The sequence below is a fragment of the Choloepus didactylus genome, chromosome 2 (assembly GCF_015220235.1).
Source record: "Choloepus didactylus isolate mChoDid1 chromosome 2, mChoDid1.pri, whole genome shotgun sequence".
NCBI classification, from domain to species: Eukaryota; Metazoa; Chordata; class Mammalia; order Pilosa; family Megalonychidae; genus Choloepus; species Choloepus didactylus.
Window position 1 is genome coordinate 225991320 of NC_051308.1, and position 23489 is coordinate 226014808.

General features: G+C 48.2%; 1 protein-coding gene across 3 annotated transcripts; it reads left to right on the forward strand.

The window, feature by feature from the left end:
* Positions 1-2263: 2263 nt before the first annotated feature.
* IFNLR1 (interferon lambda receptor 1) lies at positions 2264-23136 on the forward strand. 3 transcript variants are annotated; one of them, XM_037828178.1, is made up of 7 exons: positions 2264-2579; positions 6750-6873; positions 13364-13542; positions 15291-15433; positions 18304-18463; positions 18608-18741; positions 19746-23136. In XM_037828178.1, exons 1-7 carry the CDS (start codon positions 2522-2524, stop codon positions 20517-20519), a joined length of 1572 nt encoding a protein of 523 aa, XP_037684106.1. In that variant the 5' UTR covers positions 2264-2521; the 3' UTR covers positions 20520-23136. The 3 variants fall into 3 exon arrangements, with proteins under 3 accessions (XP_037684106.1, XP_037684109.1, XP_037684107.1); XM_037828179.1 differs by lacking the exons at positions 2264-2579; positions 6750-6873 and adding an exon at positions 12092-12947; XM_037828181.1 differs by lacking the exons at positions 6750-6873; positions 13364-13542.
* Positions 23137-23489: the final 353 nt, after the last annotated feature.

Genomic DNA, 23489 nt, shown 5'->3' on the forward strand with positions numbered 1-23489 from the left:
AAATTTTTTACAGACAAACAAATGCTGAGAGATTTTGCTAATAAAAGACCTGCCCTACTTCAGCCCTACCAACAGAGAAAAAAGCTGACGGACTTCACCACCAGTAGATCAGTCCTATAAGAAATGCTAAAGGGAGTTGAGCAGGCTGAAAGGAAGGGATACTAAACAATTAACTGAAACTACATGAAGAAATAAAGGGTACCACTAAAGATCACATGGTAAACATAAGTAACAATACTGCTGTATTTTTGATTTGTAACTCCACTATTTACTTCCTACAGGATCTAAAATACATAAACTGTAATGATAAATCAGTGGTTTTGGACTCAATGTAAAATATGTAATTTTTGACAAGAACGACATAAAAGTGGGGGAATGAGGGAGTATAGGAACATAGTTTATGTGTCATACTGAAGTTAAGTTGGTATCAAAGAAAAACAAGATTGTTACAGATTTTAGATGTTAAATTTAAGCCCCACAGTAAACACAAAGAAAGTATCAGATAATATGACCATAGAGATGAAAAGTAGAATAGGGGTTCCAAGAAGTGGGGGAAGGGGCAATGGGGAGTTAAGAAATGAGTGTAGGGTTTCTGTTTGGGGTGAAGGGGAAACTTCTAGAAATGGATGGTGGGAAGGTGATAGCATTGCAACATTCTAAATGTGATTAATCCCACTAATGGAATGCTAGGGAGGGAGTGGAATGGGAAGATTTAGGCTGTATATGTTTCCACAATTGAAAAAAAAAAAAAAAAAAAAGACAGTCTAAATAGATGACAATTAAATGCCAAGGATGATCCTGGATGGGATCTGAGTATGGAGGAGAGGAGGCTCAAAGAGACACAGATGGGACATAAGGAAAAAAAAAAAAAATGGAAATATAAAATGTAAGCTTTGTATCAAGGTTGAATTTTTTGAACTTCTTAGCTGTGTTTAATGGGATTGCGTAATGTATATGTGTATTATATTGTTTTCTCAAGGATGTGTGCAGCTTGCTTTCATATGTTCAGAAGACAGAGCAATAGATGATGGATGATAGGGAGGGAGAGAGGGAGGGAGAGAGAGAGGGAGGGAGAGAGGGAGGGAGGGAGAGAGGGAAAGAAAGAAAGAAATGGTGGTGTGACAGGATGTTAAAGGTGGTGGATAGGGGTATCGGGGGAGGGGGGTCGGGGTATGCTGGAGTTCTATGTATGGAGTTTGTACTGTTTTTGCCACTATTCCTGTAAGTTTGAATTTATCTCAAAATAAAATTTTTTATTAAAAAAAAAAAAAAAGAAGCACTGGTTGAGCTAAAGGCAACCTCTAGCCATCGCTGGGACTGGGGCATGATGAAAATCCCAGAAACATCTTGAAAATTTCTGGGTGTCTGCACTGGTGGCTAAACTCTGAGCAACTTCTGGATCTACCACTCTCTGTCACCATGCATCTCTCCCCAGATAACCACTGGGATCCAAGCTTACAGTCATGGTTTGGGGCAGAAACAGGCCCCAGGGTTCTCTCTGCTACATGCCTGATCCTTGTCCATGGCTGGATCACAACTGACCGACAGCCCACCCCGCCCATCACTGAGATGCCAAGAATGCTGAGAATGGACAAAGCGGATACCTCATCTGAAAACGAGAGGGTTGTGTAAGGACCAAAAACTTTTAACAAGTGATTTTTTCTAGCAAAAAAAGTAACTCTTCTTGTTGGAAAAGCAATACATCTGAATTATTGAAAGAATTAGAAACAAGAGCCAGAGATAACAGATTTTCACATCGTTTGCATGTCTTTCCAGATCTGTTTCTGCATACCGACACACATTTTTCTAACAGGCCCCATCTTGGTCCTTGTTTTTCCAGTTTTCAGTGGATTGTAAACATATCTGTGGAACTATATATCCGACAGCAACACCTTTTTAAATAACCGCGGAATATCTGCAGTGCGGTGTGTTCCATTATTTGAAGCAGTTACTATCCAGGTGACTGGTGACATCAGGGCCACCAGCTATCCCAGGAACAAGACTGTCAAACTCTGGCATGAGGTGTGCAAAGCAGATAAGGGTGAAAAGTGCTTGGCTCAGCAATTTTTTCACATGGAACACGCTCGGATAGGGCCAATGGGATCCGAGACTGTGTTAAAACGGCTTTGAACTGTCCTTAAGTCCTGCTAAGACGTCTGCTACGTTGGGATATTAAGAAGTCCTGCCTCTCCCTTAGCCTCCCCCACTCACACACAAATACACGGACTTACCCAAGTTTCCGGGAATTGGGCAAAACAAAACAATAAGGGAAGCAATGGGAGCTGCGGGCGGTTTTTGAGCAGGGACGTGCAAGGGGGGCGGAGGCCGGGAGCAATGTGCCCGCCTGATGTTCCCACCCTCCCTCCTCCCCCGGCGGCGGGGGCGCCCCGGGACCGCCACGAGGAGTCCCCGCCCGCGAGGGGCGGCCCATGCCTCGGCCTCCATTGGCTGCCGGGACCGTGGGCGCGGAGGCCGCGGGCGTGACCTGGGCCCGGGCTGGACGGGCCGCGGAAGGTGAGACATGGCCGAGGCCCGGCAGTGGGTGCCCCTGCTCCTGTGCCTGCTGCAGTGCTGTCCAGGTAAAGGCGCGGGGCCGCGGGGGTGCGAATCCGATCTCCCTCCCCACCGCCAGTTTTCTTCTCCCCGGGGCTGAACACTCCCGATTCTTTGAAATTCCTTTCCGGGACGAACCGAAACCTGTTTCCTCCTTGCTTTAGGTGAACTGTAAAAAAGCAACAATGGCCGTTTAGAAAGTGCTTAAGGTTTCCTGAAGCCCTTTTCCCAGCATTAAGACCGCTCGCTCCGGCACTGGTGGGGAAGCCTGCACTCCCCCGCCGTCCCTTCCCCTCCCTCGGGCTGGCGCTGTCTGGAGCTGCTAGCGGGCCTGGGGGGGATGGAGCTCGGGCTTGGCCTGCGCCCTCCCTTGTGACCCTAACAAGCCTCCTTTTCTTCTGAACCGCCCCTGGTGGAAAATAGGCCTCACCTTCCACCATTCCAACCAGTCCTGGGAGGAGAAGGTCCTGAAATTGCCCCAGGATAGCCTCCCAGTCTTGGATTCACAACCTAAGATCTGTAAGGGCTTTTGGACCTAACCTAATAATAAGAGCCAATGTTTATTGAGCAACTTCCATGAGCTGGGCATCATATCCAATTTAAGCTTCAAGATGGATTTTATTTACTCCCTCTTCAGATGGGGAAACTGAGGCTCAGAGCAATTAAAGGAATTGCCCAAGAGAGAGGGCTGAGGTGAGATGCACAGTACAGAGAAGACTGAGGCTGAAGTGGGATGGCCAGCCTGTGCCCCCCGGGGCGGCAGTTGGAGCAGGGCTGTCCACCGACCTGGGGCAGCTCAGCCCTGCGCCAGCTTCTCCAGCCACTACAGCCGTGGGATTCCTTCACCCACTGCTTCCTTTTTATCTCTGAAGGTTTCAGGCATTGTGATATTCCTGTAAGTTCTCAGGGAGTGTTTTTCCAGGCTGCTGAGGTGGGGGGTGGGGGGCAGTGAACTTATGGGTGGGAGTAGGAGTGTTGGGGCTCTGGTCCCCTCTTTCCCTGTCAAACTCAGACCTATCCTATCCAGACCTGGTTGTAAGTATCCTAGAGCAAGAGATATTTCACATGCACAACATAAACTGGTATAATGGTAAAGGGTCAAGTGCAGCTAGGTCCAGGTTCAAATCTTGGCTCCCACACAGACTGGCTGTGTAGACTCAGGCAAATTATTTAACTTCTGTCTTTGAGCCTCACCCCATCTGTGGAATGGGGATGACACCTACCCCATAGGTGGTTTGTCCTGTGGATGGATGATGTTTTGCCTATAATGTGCCATACTGGTGCCTGGCACCCTTTGAAGGCTCAATGGAGGGTAGCTACTCTAGCCACTGTTTCTCCGTGGTAGCCAAACTCAAACTCTGGGCCTGTCCTACCCACAAGATACCTCACAAATAGCTTGCACACCAACTTTGGCCTCTTGCCGGGCACCTGCTAGCCAGGAGTGATGACAGCATTAGCATCCAGGTGATTCAGTTCCAGCCACAGGTCAAGGTAGAAGCAGGCTCCTACGTTTGGGTCCCAAAGGGCAGGGGTGGACAGCCCAAGCTGGACAGTAGTGCTGGCCTCTCCCCCTGATGCCGTTCTGTAACCTGTGTGGATTTCCATCATGGCCCAGGTAACACTTCAGGGCCCTGAATTCCCCATGGGACCGTGAACTCCTCGAGGGCAGGAATTGAGTTGCATCCCTCTTGGAAACCCCAGTATCCCACAAAGGGCCTGGTCAATAGGTGCTATTGGAGGGATGAAGTTGAACAGACCCCAGGAGACCCAGAGGACGAAGTGCGGTCAAGAACTCAGATTCCGGAGCTGGCTAGGCCTGGATTTGAATTCTGAGTCTACAACTTAATAGCTCAGAGGGCCTCAGTTTCCACTTCTGTAATACAGTGATTGTAATTAGTACCACTCCTGGGGTATGAGGAGGATCAGAAGAGAAAAGGCAGGTAAAGTGCTTAGCACAGTGCCTGGCCTGTAGTTAGGAAGCCAAACACGTTAGCTGCCATTGTCACTATTACTGCTACCACCTCTTAGAGAAGTCAGGTAAGACTCCAAGGAGGAAGTGACATTTGAATCAAGTCTTTGAAAGATTAAGTAGTGAACACCAGGCAGTTGAAGACACCTGGGCTCAAAGACGCCCAAGAGAATGCAGTGGTTTGGGAAGAGCAAGAAGGAAGATTGGCCTAGGGAGCCTTTTGAGGAGCTGTCAGGAGAGGTCCGCCAGATGACCCGACCAGGCCAAGCTGGGCAGGGCCTCACATGCCCCGATAAGGAGCGTGGACTTTATGCTGAAGGCAGGAGGAGGGGTGAAATGAGAAAGGCATATTGCAGAAGGTGAGGGTTAGAGTGAGAAGGAGGGGACAGTGGGTCCCAAGGAAACAGGAAGACTCGGGAGGCTATTATCGATGCGAGGTGCTGGTGGCCTGCCCCAGACCATGGCAATGGGGGTGGAGAGAAGGGGGATTCTAGAGTTGTGTGCGGGGTAGACCAGGCAGGAGTGAGTGAGCTTGGAGGAGGAGGCTGGCAAAGAGGAGCCTCACTTGTTCAACACACATTGCAGAGCAGGCACCGACTGAGGTTGGATCCGGGGCACTCCGGCTCAGTTGGAGGCCTGGAGTGGACAACCTGCAAGTTCCTCTCACCCAGGAATCTGTGACTCCAGGCCAAGACCAGGGCCTTGCCTGACTCCCTCCCTTTTTCCCTCTTAGCAACAGATATTTACTGACTGCCTACCATGTGCTCAGTGCTGTTCTAGACACTGGGGACTCAGCAGTGAACACACCAAAGATCTTGCCTTCTAGAACTTACGTTCTAGCGCAGGGAGGAGGACAATTAGCAGATAAGCGAGAACTATGTGGGGCATCAGAGGATGAGTGCTGGAGAGAGAAGTCAAGAGGATAAGGGAGGTGGGGTGCCAGGGAGGGTAGTGGGGGCCAGGTAAAGGTGGGTAGAGAAGGGATCACTGAGACAGCGACATCTGAGCAGAGACGTGAAAGAAGCAAAGGAATTAGCCAGGTGGCTCTCCAGGGGGCGAGCAGTCCAGGTAGGGGGGCAGCACCTGCAGAGGCCTTGAGGTGGGAGCATGTCTAGTGTGCACTGAGAACAGCAAAAAGGCCAGTGCTGCAGGATAGGAGGGAGCTAGGGGGGGACTAATGGGTCATACTGGATAGGGTCTTTGTGACTGTAAGGGCTTTGGATCTTAGTGTGAGTGAGATGGAAGCCACCGGAGAATTTTAAGCAGAAGACTGACATGATTTGACTTTCATTTTAACTTAGGCTGCTAAGTGGAGGGTGGATCAAGGGGGGCAAGGTTGGAAGCAGGGAGATCAGTTAGGAGGCCTTTGAAATAATCCAAGTTATCCTAGTATCCATTCACTCCCCCAGTACTTACTGAACATGTACTGTGTGCTGAGCACCATTGCAAGCTCTGAAGACTTGGCCAAGAAGACAGACCTCCTGCCCTCATGGAGTGTCCATCCATCTGTGAGACCCTCAGGGCTGTCCCCTCCTGTTCCGTGGTGGTCCACTGGAACCCTTGGGTCCATGCAGGTCTCACCTGGTACAGCTGGGACACTGAGGCTCAGGGAAGGGAAGGGGCTGCCAAGCTCGGTACAGCCACTTGGTGGCTGTGACTGAAATCTTGACCTCTGGTTTGCAGAAAAGAGTTACTGTAGCAGTCCTGAGACTGCTGTCCTTTGAAAGGCTTGCTTGTAAGGTTGGCCCTTGGCTGGCCTCTGGGAACTTGGATTTGGGGAAGGGTCCCAGCAGCCTGATAAGAGTGGCTCACTGTGCCTAAACAGCTTGTGCAAACAGCGTGATTATGCTAAATGCCCACTTTCCTTCTGGTAGCCTGTAATTATGCCAGGCAGAGGGGGCCTGTGTGACCACCACCCCCCAGTAAAGACCCTGAGCACTGAGTGTCTAAGGAACGTCCCTGGTAGGCTGGTAGGTGGCATTTTGCACATGTTGTCACAACTCGTTGCTTGGCGAATTAAGCGCATCTGTGCGACCACTGGGAGAGGTCTCTTGGGTAGTACCCCCCAGCACACCTGGGTTCCCAGTCCACACCACTCCCCTCCACTTCAGCCACTCCAGTTACTCCTGCTTCCTCACATTCGTCAATACCTGATGTGCGGCTGTTCAGCTCTAAATGGCAACGTCAAGGCCAGTTCCCGGCTTCACAACCTCTTTCTACCCCACAGGCAGCCCCCACCTGGCCCCTCCCCAGAACGTGACAGTGCTCTACCAGAACTTCAGCGTGTATCTGACATGGCTCCCAGGGCCTGGCAACCCCCAGAATGTGACGTATTTTGTATCCTATCAAAGGTAGAGGGGAGCGTCGGGGCTGGTGGGAGGGGAGAAGGTGAGCTGTGACTTCTCTGGGGTGGCTGCGTTGAACGTGGTCAGCATTCAGTGGTTCTGTGTCCCATAGGAGGTGGCACGTGGCAGGTACATGGAGGGGCATTCTAGGCTCAGGGAAAGGTCTGGAGGTGGGAATGATGTTGAAAGAACAGTGCCAAAGATGGAGGTGCATCTTTGAAAAAAGTTGGCATAGGTCTGTGAGGGTTAGACGATGGAATGCTCGATTACTGGATAAGTTGTTCCAGCCAATTAGTAGAGGCAAATATATGGCAAGGGGCTGTTACGGTACCCTGCAGAGCCTGTGGCAGGCACTGTTAAATGACCCTGCACTTTTCTCCATCAAGCCTGGCAGAGCCCTGGGATCCTTCTCAAATCATGTTTCAGTTTGTTAAAGCTGAGAAAAGGCAATACACCAGAAATGGGTTGGCTTTTACAATGGGGATTTATTAACTTATAAGTTTACATTTCTGAGGCCATGAAAATGTCTACATCAAGGCATCAACAGACAATGCTTTCTCCCCCAAGACTGGTTACCCAAGATCTTGGGATCCTCTGTCGAGTAGGATGTTACATGGCAGCATCTGCTGGTCCTTCTCTCCCGGGTTTCATTGCTCTCAGCTTCTGGATGCTCCATCTGTGGCTTGCTTTCTGAGCTTCTGTTCATATTCTTCTCTCTCAGTTTCTCTGGCTTTTCTGTCTCAGCTTTTCTGGGGCTTTTTTTCTGTATCTTCTCTCGCTCTTATCCTCTTATAAAGGACTACAGTAAGAGGATTAAGACCCACCTGGAGCAAACCTCAGTTGAAATAACCTAGTCAAAAGGTCCCACCCACAATAGGTCTACAGCCCCAGGAATGGATTAGCTTTAAGAATATGATCTTCAAACCATTACAACTTGGCATCCCAGGCAGCCACTGCTGATCAAGAGGAGTCTGAAAATAGAAAAGGGAAGCAGATTCACCATTCTTGCATGTAGCTGGGAACCACTGTAAGTTCTTTAGTAGGAGAGCAAGATGATGAAAGCAGATAGGAGGATTCATCTCGAATTTGTGGGGAGGGGGAAGGAGGAAGGGGAGGACCCACGCCATCCCAGGCCTGAGGACCTTACGTGAGTATTTCACACCCTCCTCCCAGTGTCACCTGGCAGGCACCGTATTGTCCCCATTGTAGAAGTGGAGAGACAACTCAGAAGGTGCTGTCACTTGCCCCAGGAAGCTGGTGATGGAACCTGGAGCAGCACCCAGGTCTCTCTGACCCCAAAGCTAATGTTCTCACTGTTCCATCTTGAGCTGTTTATCTTGGATTGAGTCCTGCCCAATTCAGTTTGGGATCTTCAAAGATCTTATTTACAAGTGGGTTCACATCCCCAAGACTGGGGGTTAGGACTTAAATGTGTCTTTGCGAGGAACATGATTCAATCCATAACAATACTAGATTCTTCCCTTTTTAATTAACCCTCATTTAGTTTTAATTCTACAAGTCTGAGAGGCTGATTGATGTGTCCCAAAAGATATCCATGCTCCAATCACCAGCACCTGTGAACCTGTTACCTTATATTGCAAAACGGCCTCGGCATAATGTGATTGTTAAGGATCTTGAGATGGGGAGATTACCCTGGATTGATTGTCTGGGTGGATCCAGTGTAATCATGTGGATCCTCATAAGAGGGAAGCAGTAGAATTAGAGAGTGTGTGCAACAACAGAAGCAGAGGGAGAAAAGGTGATGCAAAATGGAGTCATGAGCCAGGGAATGAGACAGCCAGTCAGAGCTGAGAAGGGCAAGGAAACAACATATCCTCCCCTAGAACCTTGAGAAAGAAGCAGCCCTGCCAATACCCTGATTTTAGCTCCGTATGACTCATTTTGGACTTCAGACCTCCAGAACTAAGAAGAAATTTGTGTTGTTTTAAGCCAGTAAATTTTGTTAATTTACAGCAGCAATAGGAAGCTATTATAACAAGTAACTCCATTTAATGCTCACCACCAGTCCTTGTCAATGTCTCTCTGATTGCCTTGGTTGTCTGAAGCTTGTTCTCGAACATTTCTCAGCAAGGCCACATGGGAACAGCATTCCTTGAAGTCTTGCATAACGTGTCATAAGGCCTCAAGTTTCACGTGCTGCCCTATCATCTTTGAGCCTCCCAGGGCCTCTAACGCCTAACCGTGAGTTTCCCTGCTCTTGCCATGTATGCGCCCGACCCAACAGGAAAGGCTGCCCACCCAGCTAGTTCCCCTCTCAGCCAGATCAGCTGCACTTCTCCCAGTCCTCAACCTATTGGGTTCACTTCCCTGCCAGCTGCAGAATTATTCAAACAAACCAGTCACATCTTCCTGTTGGAACCAGGATCACCTACCCTCTTCTTTCTAAAAGCATGCCTCCCACAGCTCCTGCTGGCTCATTCTGCTCTCGAGTGCAACCGCCATGTGGCTCTGCATGGCAGACAGTGTCATCCTGGCCCAGGCTGTGAGTGTATGTTACTGATAAGCCACGGTCAATCTCAGCTGTCCAGAATTGGGTGGCATGTGTCTGGCCATCTCCGTAACTCCACAGCAGGAGTCCCTCCCTCGTCAACATGTTGAAGAGGACATTTTAATATATAATAATATATTTTCTCTATATGCTTTATACTTGAAAGTGAGTTTTGATAAACATAAAACCCTGAGCTCACATTTTCTTTCTTTGCATATCTTACATAAGTCACTGCATTTTCTTCTGGAATAAAGCTCTGCTATCAAGAAGTCTGGTGGTAATGTAATTTTCTTCCTCTTATAAGTCACTTGTTCTTTTTACCCACAGGATTTTTCCTTTTTCTTTAAAGTCCAGTAATTTTACTAGAATATGTCTGGGTTGATAATTTGAAGTACTCAGTGCACTCTCTTGTTATGTAGTTTGAAGTCTTTTCTTAATTCAGGGAAGTTTTCCTGAATTATGGTTTTCAGTATTTGTTCAGTGTCCTTGCTTTGATTTTCTTCTTCAGGGACTCCTATAATCCACATGTTGGATCTTCTTGTCTGTCTTCCATATTTGTCTTTTTCTCTCAAATTCTTTCAATCTCTTTTTCTTTTTTTCCTGTTCATTAAATGGAATATATTTCACTCTTGGTTTTTTTTTTTTTTTTTTTTGCTAAGAGCTCTGTGTGCTTGACTTTCTTGATTTGAGATTAAACATCTAAGTTATATTCTTTATCTTGGTTACCTTCATTTAGAAATCCTTAGCTCCTTTTCCCTTTTGAGCTGAAATGTTTATAATTGAGAATTCACCTCTCTTATCATAACCTTGTTGACTTATTTCCATTTTTTCTTCTAAAATCAACATTGAGTTATAATTTACATTTGGTAAAATTATTTTATAGTTTAATGGGTTTTGACATGGGTATGCACCCAAGTAACCAACACCATAGTTAAGATATAAAACATTTCCTTCACTCCAAAAAGTTCCTTCTTGTCACTTTGCAGGCAACCCCACACCCCCAACTCTAGAAAACACCAGATCAACTTTCTGTCACTATCAATTAGTTCTGCATGTTCTCAAATTTCATATAAATGAGTTTGTATAGTATGTACTTTTTTATGTGGCTCCTTTTACTTAGCATATTGCTTCTGAACTTAATCCACCTTGTTGTGTTTATCAGCAGTTCATTACTTTTAATGTGGATTGGTATTCCACATTATGGATATACTTCAGATTATTTATCCATTTCCTCATTGATGGATATTTGGGTTGTTTCCAGGTTGGTGTATTATGAACAAAACTCCTGTGAACATTCGTGTACAGATCTCTGTTTGGACATATGCTTTCATTTCTCTTCAATAAAGATCTATGTGTAGAGAGCTGGGAGATACAGTAACTGAATAAGTATAACTTTATCAGAAACTGTGGCTGTACCATTGAGCATTCCCACCAGCAATGTATGAGGTTCCAGTTGTACCCCATGCTCTCCAACACTTGGTATTGTCAGTCTTTTTAATTTTAGTCCTTCTAGTGGATGTGATTGCTTTGTGGCTTTAATTTGCATTTTCCTAGTGACTAATGATTTTGAGTATATTTTCATGTGCTTATTGACCACTCATATATCTTCTTTCACGAAGTGATTGTTCAAATATTTTGCACATTTTTTTCTTGGATAGTTTGTCTTCTTGATGAATTGTAAGAGTTCTTTATTCTGGATACCAGTCCTTTGTTGGAAATATGTATTTTAGTATTACTTTGGTCTTTAAAGTCTCTATTTTGTCTCTTATTAATATAACTATTCCAGTTTCCATTTTTGTTAATTTTTACATAGTGTGTCTCTTTCTACCAAGAAACAAAACAGAGGTATTGATTCTTCCCCCAAATCCATTCTATTTGCCCACCCCACCCCAGCTTTCCACACTTACCCATTGCTCAGTCCTCAAACCCAAGAGTGATCCTTGATTGCCCTTTTCCTCAAATTTCACACCTAGTCCATGAACAAGTGATATCAGCTTTACCTCCAGAGTATCTCCGAAACCCAATGCCTTCTCACCAACTCTACCACTGTTCTCTTCTGGACCATTGCCATAGCTTTCTAGCTGGTTTACCAGAGTGAGCTTTTAAAACATAAATTAGGTTACCTCATGCTCTGGTTTGCTAATGCTGCTGTTATGCAAAATACCAGAAATGAAGTGGCTTTTATAAGGGGGTTCATTTGGTTACAAATTTGCAGACTGAAGGCCTTGAAAATGTCCAAACTAAGGCATAAACATGAGTCTACCTTCACCAGAGAAAAGCCATTGGCATCCAGGAAAACTTTTAGCTTGGAAGGCATGTGGCTGTTGTCTGCTTGCTCCCAGGTGGCGTTTCAAAATGGCATTCTCCAAAATGTCTCTGTGTCATCTTCTCAGGGCAAACTCTGGGCTAGTATCTCCAAAGTGTCAGCAAAAGTCTGCTTTCAACAGCCATCTCCAAAATGTCTCTGTCAGCTGCAGCAGTGAGCTCCTTCTGTCTGTGTGCTCTTAGCTTCTCTCCAGACATCCTTCCATCTGCAACTCCAAGCATCTCTGAGCATCAGCCAGCGTCTGGGCCTATGTGGCTCTTTTTAAAGTACTCCAGTAAACTAACCAAGACCCATGCTGAACAGGCGGGGACACACCTCCATGGAAATAATCTAATCAAAATTATTACCTACAGGTAGGTGAGTCACATCTCCATGGAAACAACCTAATCCCAATATCCCACAAGATTGGATTAAAGATCATGGCTTTTTATGGGGGACGTAGTATATCCAAACCGGCACACCTCAGCTCTCCTATTCAAAACCTTCTAGTGGCTTCCCATGACACTTGGAATAAAATAAACTTTTAACCAAGACCTGTGATGCCCTGCCTGCTCTGACCCACCTTCCTTTCCACCCTCCTCTCCAGGCCACCCACACCTTTACCTCCCTAGCCATGGACTTCGGCCACACTGGCTTTCTTACTCTTTTCTGAACAGGTCAAGCTCATCCCCTTCCCAGACTTTGGCTTTTGCTTTTCCTTCTCCTGGACCTTCACCTGGCTCTCTCCTCGTCATTTAGGCCTTGGCTTCAATGTCATCTCCTAGAGGGCCTTTGCAAAGCAGCCTTTTGAAAGAATCACCCCCATGCTACCCTATTTTATCTCCCTCACTGCTCTCACCAGCTCCTGGGTTTATCTTATTGATGTAATTATTGTCCCTTGTCCCTCACCTACCAGAGTGTAAGTTCCCAGGGGTAGGACATCCTCTGTCAGATGCACTGCTGATTCCCCAGTGCCGAGAATAGTACCCAGCCCGTAGGCCCCTTCTTTGAGCCTCGTTGTTCTCAGGAGGATGCAGTAATGGAACTGTGTGTTCCCCTCTGACCATCCCCCAGCACCCAGCACAGTCCCTGGCATACAGCAGGTGCTCCGTAAATAAACATACAGCAAAATGGTTGCAGGTATTAGCAATAGCAGCCACGGTGACAGCCCAGTGATGAAGGTGTTCTTACCCCTGTTGACAGATGAGGAGACTGAAGCTTAGGGGCAGTGACCTGCCTGGGGTGCCAGAGCTCGTGAGAAGCAGAGTGAGGATTCCCGCCTACGTCTGTCAGGCTCCAGAGCCCAAGTTCCTTACCAGGCTATGGCTGGTTGGCTGGCTGGACAGATGAATGGATGGACGGATGAATGGATAGATGGACAGATGGATGGATGGACAGATGGATGGGTGGATGGACAGACGGATGGATGGACGGACGGATGGATGGATGGATGGATGGATGGATGGACAGATGGATGGATGGACGGATCGATGGGTGGATGGACAGACGGATGGATGGACGGATGGATGGATGGATGGATGGACGGATGGATGGATGGACGGATGGATGGGTGGATGGTTAGGCTGAATGGAGGCACGAGTGATCATATGTTCCCTCACATCCCTTCCCCTCCCCACAAGTGGCTGAGTCCATGGCCCAGGCTCTCCCATCTCCCCCTTTAGCTTCTCCAAACGTTGGCGAATAGTGAAGAGGTGTGCAGGGACCAGGAAGCTGGCATGTTCCCTGATGTGCCTGAAGAAACAGGACCTGTACAACAAGTTCAAGGGGCGTGTGCAGGCAGCTTCTGCCAGCTCCAGGTCCCCCTGGGTGGAGTCTGAGTACCTGGATTACTTTTTTGAAGGTAGGTCTGTCGGTGGAAGAGTGGGCAGGTAGGCTCTCTGTCCAGGAACATTGCTCAGTGGCACTGCTGTTCCTAGCCACCTGCTTCCCACTTCCCCAGAGCAGAGGGCAGCTCTCCAGGGCAGCCTGCCATGGGCCCCAGGTCCTGCCAGAGTAACCTGACTTCATGGCGGGGAGTCAGGGGATTCTAGCCAGCCAACCCTAGCAATTCAACTTATGCCCCCTACTAAGAATGTCCGTTATCTTTTATTGAGCATCACCTTGGTCATATACTTACTATGCAAGGCATGTTATATACTTATTCCTATTTTTTTTAATGTTGATGCTCTCTCTTTAATAAACAAATTTCTTTTTGTCCTGGTTGCAAAAGTTGTTTCTGTACACTCTAGAAATTTTGATGGAGAAAGAAAATAAAGTAGAAAGAAAAAAATCCCACATGACTCCTGCAGGCAGAAATTAGCAGTCTAACAGTGGGTGAAGAGACACACTTTTTTCCCCCAGTTTATTTTATTTCTAATCCTCACAACAAACCTTTGAGATTTATTTTCATTATCCCTTTAAAAATAAAAGAAGACTCCCAGAAACTCCAGAATGTGCCAGGTGACACAGCGAGAAAGTGGTTGAGATAGATGTGAGTTTAGACACTGGGCAGGAAGACACGGGGCCACATTAAGAATGGGGAGGCCGGTAACAAGAGGGGATAAACACCGAGACAGTACCCTCGTGGAGCTCAGAGCTCCGCTTGCTGCTCTGGCTTCTGAAAACATTTGAGGGCAAAATAGGACTTAAAGGAAGGAGAGGGAAGGATTGAATGAATGATGCAGGAAAGAAAGATGGTTCACAAGGAAAGAATCTGGCTGGATGGGAGGATAAAAGGAGAAAAGGGATGGCTGGGTAAGAAGAAGGGAAGTGTAAAGAGGACAGAAGAGAGGAGGAGGAAGTGAGGGATGAATGGGAAGGAGGGAGGCCAGGTGGAGGTCAGGAAGGAGGCAGATGTGGATGGAGAGGTGGGGAGGTGGGGAATAGGAGCAAAAGGCCGATGGGTAGACCCATGGGTTGATACAGAAGGAAGGCCCACCATCCAGGAAGGGAAGGAAGGAAAAGGAGAAAGGGAAGAAGGGAGGGAGGAGGAAGGGAAGGAAGGAAAAGAGGAAGGGAAAACAAGAAGGAAAGATTCTTATCTAAAAATGAAAAGAATGGGTGGATGGGGAGAAAGAATGAGAAAAGCAGACTGGCTAGCTCAAAGGAAGGCAGGAAGTATAAATGAATAGACAGAAAGGATGGATAGTAAGGAGTGTTAGTTGGAGAGAAAGGAAACAAGGAAAGGATTATTGGAAGAAAGGAAGGATGGTTGGGAAGGCAGTTGGGAAGCCTGTCTGGCTAGAATGATGGATGAACCATTGCAATAGTTGAATAGTTTGGAATAAGGGATTAGAAGACTAGAGCGAAAGACACAGGGAAGAAGTTAAATTTAAAAAAACAAACAAACAAACTTGCTGCCTCCTCCCTGAAGCTCTCTGGATTCTCCTGCAGCAAAGCCCAAGCCTCCCTGCCTCGAGGCTCCCTCTCCACTTTTCCTACTCCCGGCTGTGGCCCTGGTTACTGGCTTGGGTTTTGGTGGTTTGCAGATTGCATTTCCCCCTTAGCTGTCAGCTAAGGGCTGGGCGAGGAGCAGGCCTGCGTGGAGGCAGGGGAATGGACGCAGTGCAGCCCCAGAGGGAACTGATGCGTCCTCTCTGTGTCCACCAGTGGAGCCGGCCCCACCCCTCCTGGTCCTCACGCGGATGGAGAACGTCCTGAGCGTCAATGCCACGTACCAGCTGCCCCCGTGCTTGCCCCTGCTGGATCTGAAGTATGAGGTGGATTTCTGGAAGGAGGGGACTGGGAATAAGGTAGGAAGCCCCTTCCCACCCTGGTTGAACCCCCAATGTACCTTCTCCAGGAAGCCTTCCCCAGCACACGCCCAGTCTGGGCAGTCACCTCCTGCCCCCAGGGCAGCCGAGCTGGCCTCGGTCACATCTCAGTGGCCAGTGTCTGCAACTGTCTCATAGGAACAAAAGAAACCAGGACCCACCCGAGGGAGTCCCCAGGCCCAGACAGTGACCACAGTGTGATGGGCCTGCGGCCACCCCTGCCTGCTCCACCAGAGAGCACATCACAGGGGCAACAGCACAGCCATTTTCTACCGCATTTGTTTTTTAGTGATAAAACCTTTTATTTTTGTTTTTGAATAAAATCTGTGAAAGTAGGATGGGCTACAGGAGGCCTATTTGCTAAGCCACCAGATTCATTACAGAAAAATCAGGAAATACAGATAATCAAAAGCACCCAGAGACAACCACTAATAATTCTTTGGTGTGTATCCCGTTTCAGATTTGTGTCCTGTGGCCGCACGTGCATGTGAGTGTGTGTTTATTTATGGCAGGGTTTGGCAAACTTTTTCTGTACAGTGCCAGTTAGTGTATTGTTTTGGCTTTGCAGGCCACATGGTCTCCATCATAATCACTCAGCTCTGCTGTTGTGGCCTGAAAACAGCCATAGACAATAGGTAAATGAATCAACACGGCTGTGTGCTAATGAAACTTTATTTACAAAAACAGTGGCAGACCAGATTTGACCTGTAGTTCATTGTTTGATGACCCCCGATTTATGGAGTCACCACCATTAAACTGCTTTATAGCCTGCTTTCCACAGTTAGCACTATATTACAGACATCTCTAGATGTTTTTCTACAGCATAGTAGTAAAGGATTGCATCAGGTCTATTGCATGGCTATATGGGCCATTGCTTTTTTTTTAATGCAATTTTATTGAGATACATTCACATACCAGAAATCATCCAAAGTGTACAATCAGTGGTTTATGGTAGTTGTACATTCATCACCGCTATCAAATTTTGAACAATTTCATTACTCCAAAAAAAATATAATTAAGAATATATAATTAAGAATAAAAAAAAAGACACCCAAAACATCCCATACCCTCTTTCCCCCACTATATTTATTTATTTATTTTTGTCTTTGTTTTTTTCACTCGTCTGTCTATACACTGGATAAAGGAGTGTCAGTCACAAGGTTTTCACAATTACACAGTCACACCGTGTAAGCTATATAGTTATATGATCATCTTCAAGAATAAAGGCTACTAGATTACAGTTCAACAGTTTCAGGTATTTCCTTCTAGCTATTCCAATAGACTAAAAACTAAAAAGGGATAGCTATATAATGCATAATAACCTCCAGAATGACCTCTTGAGACTTTGAGATTTCTCAGCCACAGAAACTTTATTTTGTTTCATTTCTCTTCCCTCTTTTGGTCCAAAAGGCTTTCTCGATCCCACAATGCTAGGGCCAGGCTCATCCCTGGGAGTCCTGTCCCACATTGCCAGGGAGAGTTACATCCCTGGGAGTCATGTCCCATGTATGAGGGAGGGCAGTTGGTTTAGAGAGAGAGGTATATGGGCCATTGCTTTTTATGAAATCTCTCTCTTGTTGAACCCAGTTTTTCCTAGCTCTGGGTTGTTAGGCAAGTGCTTTGATCCTTCTGAGCCTCAATTTGCCCAAATTTAAGCATGAGTAAACAGGTTTACACCTTCCCAAGGGAGAACTGTTGTAAAAAAAAAAAATAAAGCCTTTGAAAAATGCTAGATGGCACATTAGCCATTCAATATTTATTCAGCATACATTTACCCAGTGTCTCCTGCATCCTGCACAGGCTGTAGTCTGGTTCAGGGGCCACACAGTAAATAGTTTCAGCTTTATGGGCCACAGTCTGTCACAGCTGCTCAACTCCACCTTTGTAGCCCAAAAGGAGCTGCAGGCCCTAAGTAAACAAATGGGCATAAAACACTGTTTGCTAAAACAGGTGGCAGGCCAAGTTTGGCCCATGAGCTATAGTTTACTGACCCCTGTTCTTGTTCATTCTTTTTTCCTCTGAACCAACATTCACATTCCTGCTCTCCTGAACACTCTGCATCCAGGGATTCAGATCTGATTCCATGGTGGCCCCTGCCTTCCTTCAGGAACCTCATGAATATTCTAGACCAGCACTGTCCAGGAGAAATATAACGCAAGCCAAATAATTTTAATTTTTCTAGGAACCACATTAAATAAAGTAGAAAAGAAACAGGTGAATTTAATTTTAATAATAGGTTTTATTTAATCTTATAGATCTAAAATGTTACAACGTGCAATTAATATAGAAATTACTGAGCTGTTTTACGTTCTTTTTTTTTTTTTTTTTTTTTCTAATTTCCACTGAGTCTTTGAAATTCGGTGTGCGTTTTATACCGATGGCATCTCTCAGTGTGGACCAGCCACATTTCAAGTGCTTAGTGGCCCCATGTGGCCAGTGGCTGTTGTATTGGGGCAGCACAGCCCTAGGGTCTCTTTTTGCCTATAACAGTTGAACGAGCCCCCAGGAGATTGGAAGGCCCTGGGATAGGAAGCCTGAGGGACCTCCCCTGAATTGAGGGATCAAGAGGGAGGAACGGGGGGCCAGCAGGCCATGGAGGGGGTGTGCTTGGGAGTGGCCCTGAGCCACAGAACTGATTTGAACCCCAGCCACCCCTACCTGGAGACTCAGCTCAAAAAGAAACTAGGTGGTGTTGGGCAGTGCTCCCCCAGTGCTTGGACCTTATGCAGGAAAAGGAAAGAAGGTTCAGGCACCACAGTCATGCCCTGCCCACAACCCCACCCTGGCCTGGCTGCACAGAGGCAGTCCCACAGCAGACCTCCCTAACCTCTGCCTCTCTCTCCAAACAGACCCTATTTCCAGCGACCCCCCACGGCCAGCCAGTCCAGATCCCCCTCCAGCCAGTCACCAGCGGCCACCACTGCCTCAGCGCCAGGACTGTCTATACCTTGACTGCCCCCAAATACAGCAAGTTCTCTGAGCCCACCTGCATCTTCCTGGAGGCCCCAGGTGGGTGCAAAGCGATGCAGAAGGGGGGACTTTCTCCAGGTCTCAGGATCGCCGTAGTACGGTGGTTAAGGAGCATGAGTCTAGGGACAGACTCACCTGGGTTAAAATCCCAGCTCCACCACACCATTATTCTTTCTTGTTTAGGAGCCACATGGCCATTCCTGGTGCTGCCACCACTTCTGCTGCCGCTGCTGGTGGTGATTACCACAGGGGCTGTAATCTGGAAAAGCTTCATGGGGAACCCCTGGTTTCAGCGGGCCAAGATGCCAAGGGCTCTGGTACAGTAAATCTGAGGGGGGGAGTGTTGAAGAATAAGGGAATGGGGCTAGACTTACAAGTAATTAAGGTAGAATATCAAGATGGCCCACTTCTATTTGCCCGTCTAAATTTCCACCATTAGCTAGTCATTCCTTTGGGATGTAATTAAAATAGCAACTACTCCTGGGAGGGAGAAGTGCTTTAAATGTGTTTTAGTGAAATGTCTCTAAAGACTTGTCAGGAGTCAGAAAGAGAGCCCTTAGCCGTAGGGACTCTGGAGAGATGCCTAGAAGAGGTGGGGGGAGGGTGACTCCGAAAGGGGAAGTCTTAGAAGGGACCCAACGTGTAGTTCACAAGTTGACCAAGGATCAATCTTGCCCTCCAACCCTGGAACTCCCCACCTGTCTGCTGGCCCACTTCCTTAGAATCTGGGGACCAGCTGGGGTAGGAGGAAGTGGGGAGGCTCGGTGGGCAGTCAGACGGGGTTGGGGCTCTGAAGCTGGGTTCTGGGTGTCGCTGTACAAGGGATGTTTTAACGGTTCCTGGCCCCATGACCTACGGGAAATCCCACTAACTGCACAAACCTCTGTGGAAAGCACAACCTCTTAATCTTCCCATTTTTGCACACACAGGCTCAACTTTCCAGCCACCTGCATCCTGGGGGCTTCCCCTGGGGCCAGAATCTGTTCTGCCCCCATGCGTAGTAGGCTGCATGGGGCCAGGAATTAGCATCACCACCACCCCTTATATCCCACAGCTGGTGGCTAAATGCTCTTCTCCCTCTCCCCAGGGGGTGCAGCTCTGCTACAGGGGCTTCCTCAGTTTCCCAGCAGGATTCATCTCCAGCTGCCCTAGTGGTAACTTGTTTGATAATACCTCCTTTGCTTCCTGGGATCAGCTCCCAAAGAAACTACCTGCACTTGAGTCTTTGTCTCAGGGTCTATTTCTAGGGGAAACCCAATTTTAAAAGGCATGTTTGAAGAAAGCCTGAATTCTCTGCTCTTTTCTTCCCTCCCTTAATCAGGACTTTTCTGGACGTAGAACCCCCGTGGCCGCCTTTCAGCCCATTGGCCCAGAATCCCCAGACGACCTGTTCCTCTGTCCCAAAAAGGAACTCACCAGAAGGGTCAGGCTGACCCCTGGAGTCAGGGCTGCAGCCACCGTGCAGGCTGAGTCGGAGAAGGACAGCACAGAGGACGAGGAGGAAGACACAGATAACAGCGACAGCTTCCAGCCTTACATCAGACTACCCCCCTCCCTGGGGCAAGAGCGCCAGATCCCGGGGCGCTCTGAGGCCGATGGTCCAGACTCAAGGGGGCCCTGCATTCCTCTGGTCCAGGAGGAAGACTCCCCTGCTTGGGATTCTTCAGACGGAAGCCAGGCCAGCACCGTGGACTCCTTCCCCTGGGACGCGGCTGAGACCCCTGGCTATTTGGCCAAAAAGGGGGCAGGCAAGGGGATGGATGGGGACAGGCATTGGGATCCTCGCCCACTACCCGAATTCCCCAAGGACTCAGGTTTCCTGGAAGAACCCTCGAAAGACGGCCTCTCCCCATGGGCCACCTGGGGCTCCTCGTTAGCAGGGCCGAATCTGGTCCCCGGGGAGTCCCCGGTTTCTCTCCAGACATTGACCTTCTGCTGGGACAGCAGGCCCAAGGAGGAGGAGGAGGAGGAGGAGGAAGAAGAGGATGGAGGGGAATCAGAAACTGAGGACAGCGGAGCTGGCAGCTGGGGAACTGAGAGTCCCCAGGGCTCTGGGGGCAGGGATGGGCTGCTCGGGCACTACATGGCAAGGTGAGCCCCACCTCACGCTTCCCAGCGAGTCTGGCCCTGCTGCCCGGCTGCTGGCTCCCCCAAGGACTCAAGACGTCACCAAGACTCGAGAGCCTGTGGACATCCCTGCGGCCCAAGGGTTCTCACAGCACTTCCAGGATCCCAACCTAGAAGCTGCGTGGCAGCTGGGGGGAGTGGTGAGAAGCCGCCCCCTCCTATGACCCAGCCTCTGAGGGCTGAGCTCCCAGGAGCTGGAGACAAGGATGGGCTGAGGTCGAGGGTTGGTTAAGTGTCAGATCCCACGACCTGTTATCCCTGAGGTCACAGACCAGGTGAAGAAAGCATCTCCGGACAATGTGCAACAGGTGAGGTCAGGTCGCAGGAGACATCAGGGGCTGACGCCACTGAAGAGCCGGCTGGAATTTGTTGGGGAGAGGCGTTCCCACTGGAGGCGCTTCTGGTGTAGCAGAGCCTCGGACCTTCCGCCAACCCCCGCCAAGCTCCCGCTTCCCCCACGTCAGGTCTCCCAAGTCACGAGTCCCCTAGCATGGGCCCAGATGAGGGCGATGGAGGGGAAGGAAAGGGGAGATCATCATTCAAACCCCATCCTTGGGGTCATGGTATTGCACAGTTTTTTAATAGATCCAGGTTCAAAAGTGCCAATCACTGGCTGTATGATCATAGGTGAGGGACCTTTGCTCCCTGAACCTCAGTTTCCTCATCTGTGATACCCTCTGGGCTGCTGTGAGGGTTCAGGGAGATCTCAGGTGTGTGTAGCGTGGTGCCTTTCCTATGGTTCGTGCTCTTTGCATGGGGGCAGGTAGGATTCTCCATCATCCAGGCTGAGAAGACCCCTCCCTGGGCATCTCCCACCTGCAACACCCAAACTCAGGGCAGCTGGAAGCAGTCACCTTTCAGCCTGTCTTACCTCTGGTCTACCTCCTCCTAGTCTACTTCCTCCCACTTTCCCTGCCCCCCACTTCCCCTTCAGGACACTGAGCTCTCAGAAGCCAGAGCCCAGCCAAGGGGGATCGTAGTCCCTCTTCCTTTTCCCAAAAACAGGAACTCTGCTTCCCAAGGCAACGAACCCAGTGGTCCCCCTTCCGGGGGGGTCCAATGTGTTGGGAATTGGACACCTGGGCCTGCAATCACTGTTTTGGGTAGCACTTTAAACCCTCTGGTTGACTTTTGGGGTCATAAAGGAGAAGTCTTTTTCCTTCCAGTTCTAAGAAACTGTCTTCTGGAAACAGCTGACTGTCCTCACCTGAGGGTAGTGATGGGCATTCTCAGACAACTGCTTTGTTAACCTACACCCATCTGTAATATGGACAAGCATACCTGAGTTTTCACCCATAGGACCAAGACTTGTGTCTGTTTTGTGGCCAGGGGCCTGAACAATCTTAGCTCTGTGACCTGAGCCCGGCTATTTAACCTGCCAGGACATCCTTTTCTCCATTTGTCATAAGAAGACCTTTGTACCTATTTTATCTACAGGGCTGTGTTGTTTGAAGACATCATGAGGGTATGGTATTAAAAGACAAATATGGAAAAGTTCCAAGAAGTTGTCTAGTCCAGAGGTTCACAAACCAGGCTGCCAAAAGGCCTTGGGTTCCTCAGGGAGAGGTCTCAGCTGGGGGGAACCACAGGGCTGGGGCCCACCCCTCAACTTCAACCTACACAGCCTCATGTGCCCGGCTTTGCATACAGTGGCCTTCCACTTGAGGTTTATTTAGGAAATGAAGAAAAAGCTAGCGAACCACTGTTGTAATGAAGAAGCCAAGGCCCAGGGTGGCAGAGGTACTTGCCCAAGGTCACCCAGCAAGGTTTAAGGTGCAGTTGGCTCCCAAATGGCAACTTATCGTTGCCACGTCCAACAAAGGGCCTAGATAGCGGCCAGGATTTCCAAATGGCACTAAGCTGGCAGGAAGCCTTCACTGCTGCTGGGGCTCACCCGTTCTACCAGGGGTTTCCCCCGCAGTGAGGCTTATCCCCATTGTTGAACTCAGAGGAGGAAGGACAAACCGAAACCACAGGCTGGAGCAGACTGTGACTCAGGCCCGCTCCCCGGGAAATGCCCAGACCCTGCCCGGCCGGGATGCTTCACGCAGGTAACGTCACCAAACCAAGAGCTGTCATTGCTATTGCCTTAGTCTTCTCTGAAGTAACCACCTTATTCTTTAAGTCCTGTTTTGTTTCTTAAGAATTGTTTTCAAAGTTCAATTTCTGATAGGGACTGAGATTTTTAGTAATTCTAAAATCCAGCTCCTTTATTGTCATTCAGTAGAACAAAAAACCATGGGCAGCATTAGGAAAGAGCATGATGATCAATGATTTGTTACATGTGTTTAGCTCTTAACTGTTTACAAAACCCTTCCACAGGTACCAGAGCAGCAGCTGGGAGCTGCGTAGCAGCTGGGAGGGTCGGACCACACTTGAAGGATACCAAGTGAAAAAAGTGTACAGCCTTAGGTTAAAGCAACCTATATAATTCTTTAGAGTAGCTGGGAAGATACTATAGCATTCTTAGGTATTTGTATTTATTTCTAACTTTGTTCTAGGTTTATATCATATTTAAATAATGCCCTAATGCTTGTTTGTACCTACCCTAAACTGTTTTAATAAACAGCTCTATTTTTAGAGAAAAAGGCATAATTGAATGGAAAAGTGTGTGTTCTTATTTTTCAAAGGCTCTTCACCACTCACCTGGGAAACTAACTGTTAAGACCACAAGAGTCTTGGGTTAGATCCCCAGAAAGAGACCTTGAGACAAGGATTTGGGGGTATAAAGTGGTTCATTTGGCAGTGATTTCAGGATATACCGGTAGGAGAGGGGGCAGGTGAGACAGGGAAGGGATGGGAGCCAGTCAAGGTATATAATCCAGCAGGTCACTGCTGTAGACAACGAGCACAATTCTACTGGAGAATTTGGGGGTTCAGTACAGAACACTCCAGATAGTTCCCCTTTGCTGGGGGTAGGAGCTGGGGAATCTGCACC

Bases quoted from the DNA above. Each gene is read 5' to 3' on its own strand.
- IFNLR1 (XM_037828178.1), top strand. From the start codon at position 2,522: ATGGCCGAGGCCCGGCAGTGGGTGCCCCTGCTCCTGTGCCTGCTGCAG. The intron at 15,434-18,303 runs GTAGGAAGCCCC...CTCTCCAAACAG, and splicing joins AGGAGGGGACTGGGAATAAG to ACCCTATTTCCAGCGACCCC. The intron at 18,464-18,607 runs GTGGGTGCAAAG...TTTCTTGTTTAG, and splicing joins CATCTTCCTGGAGGCCCCAG to GAGCCACATGGCCATTCCTG.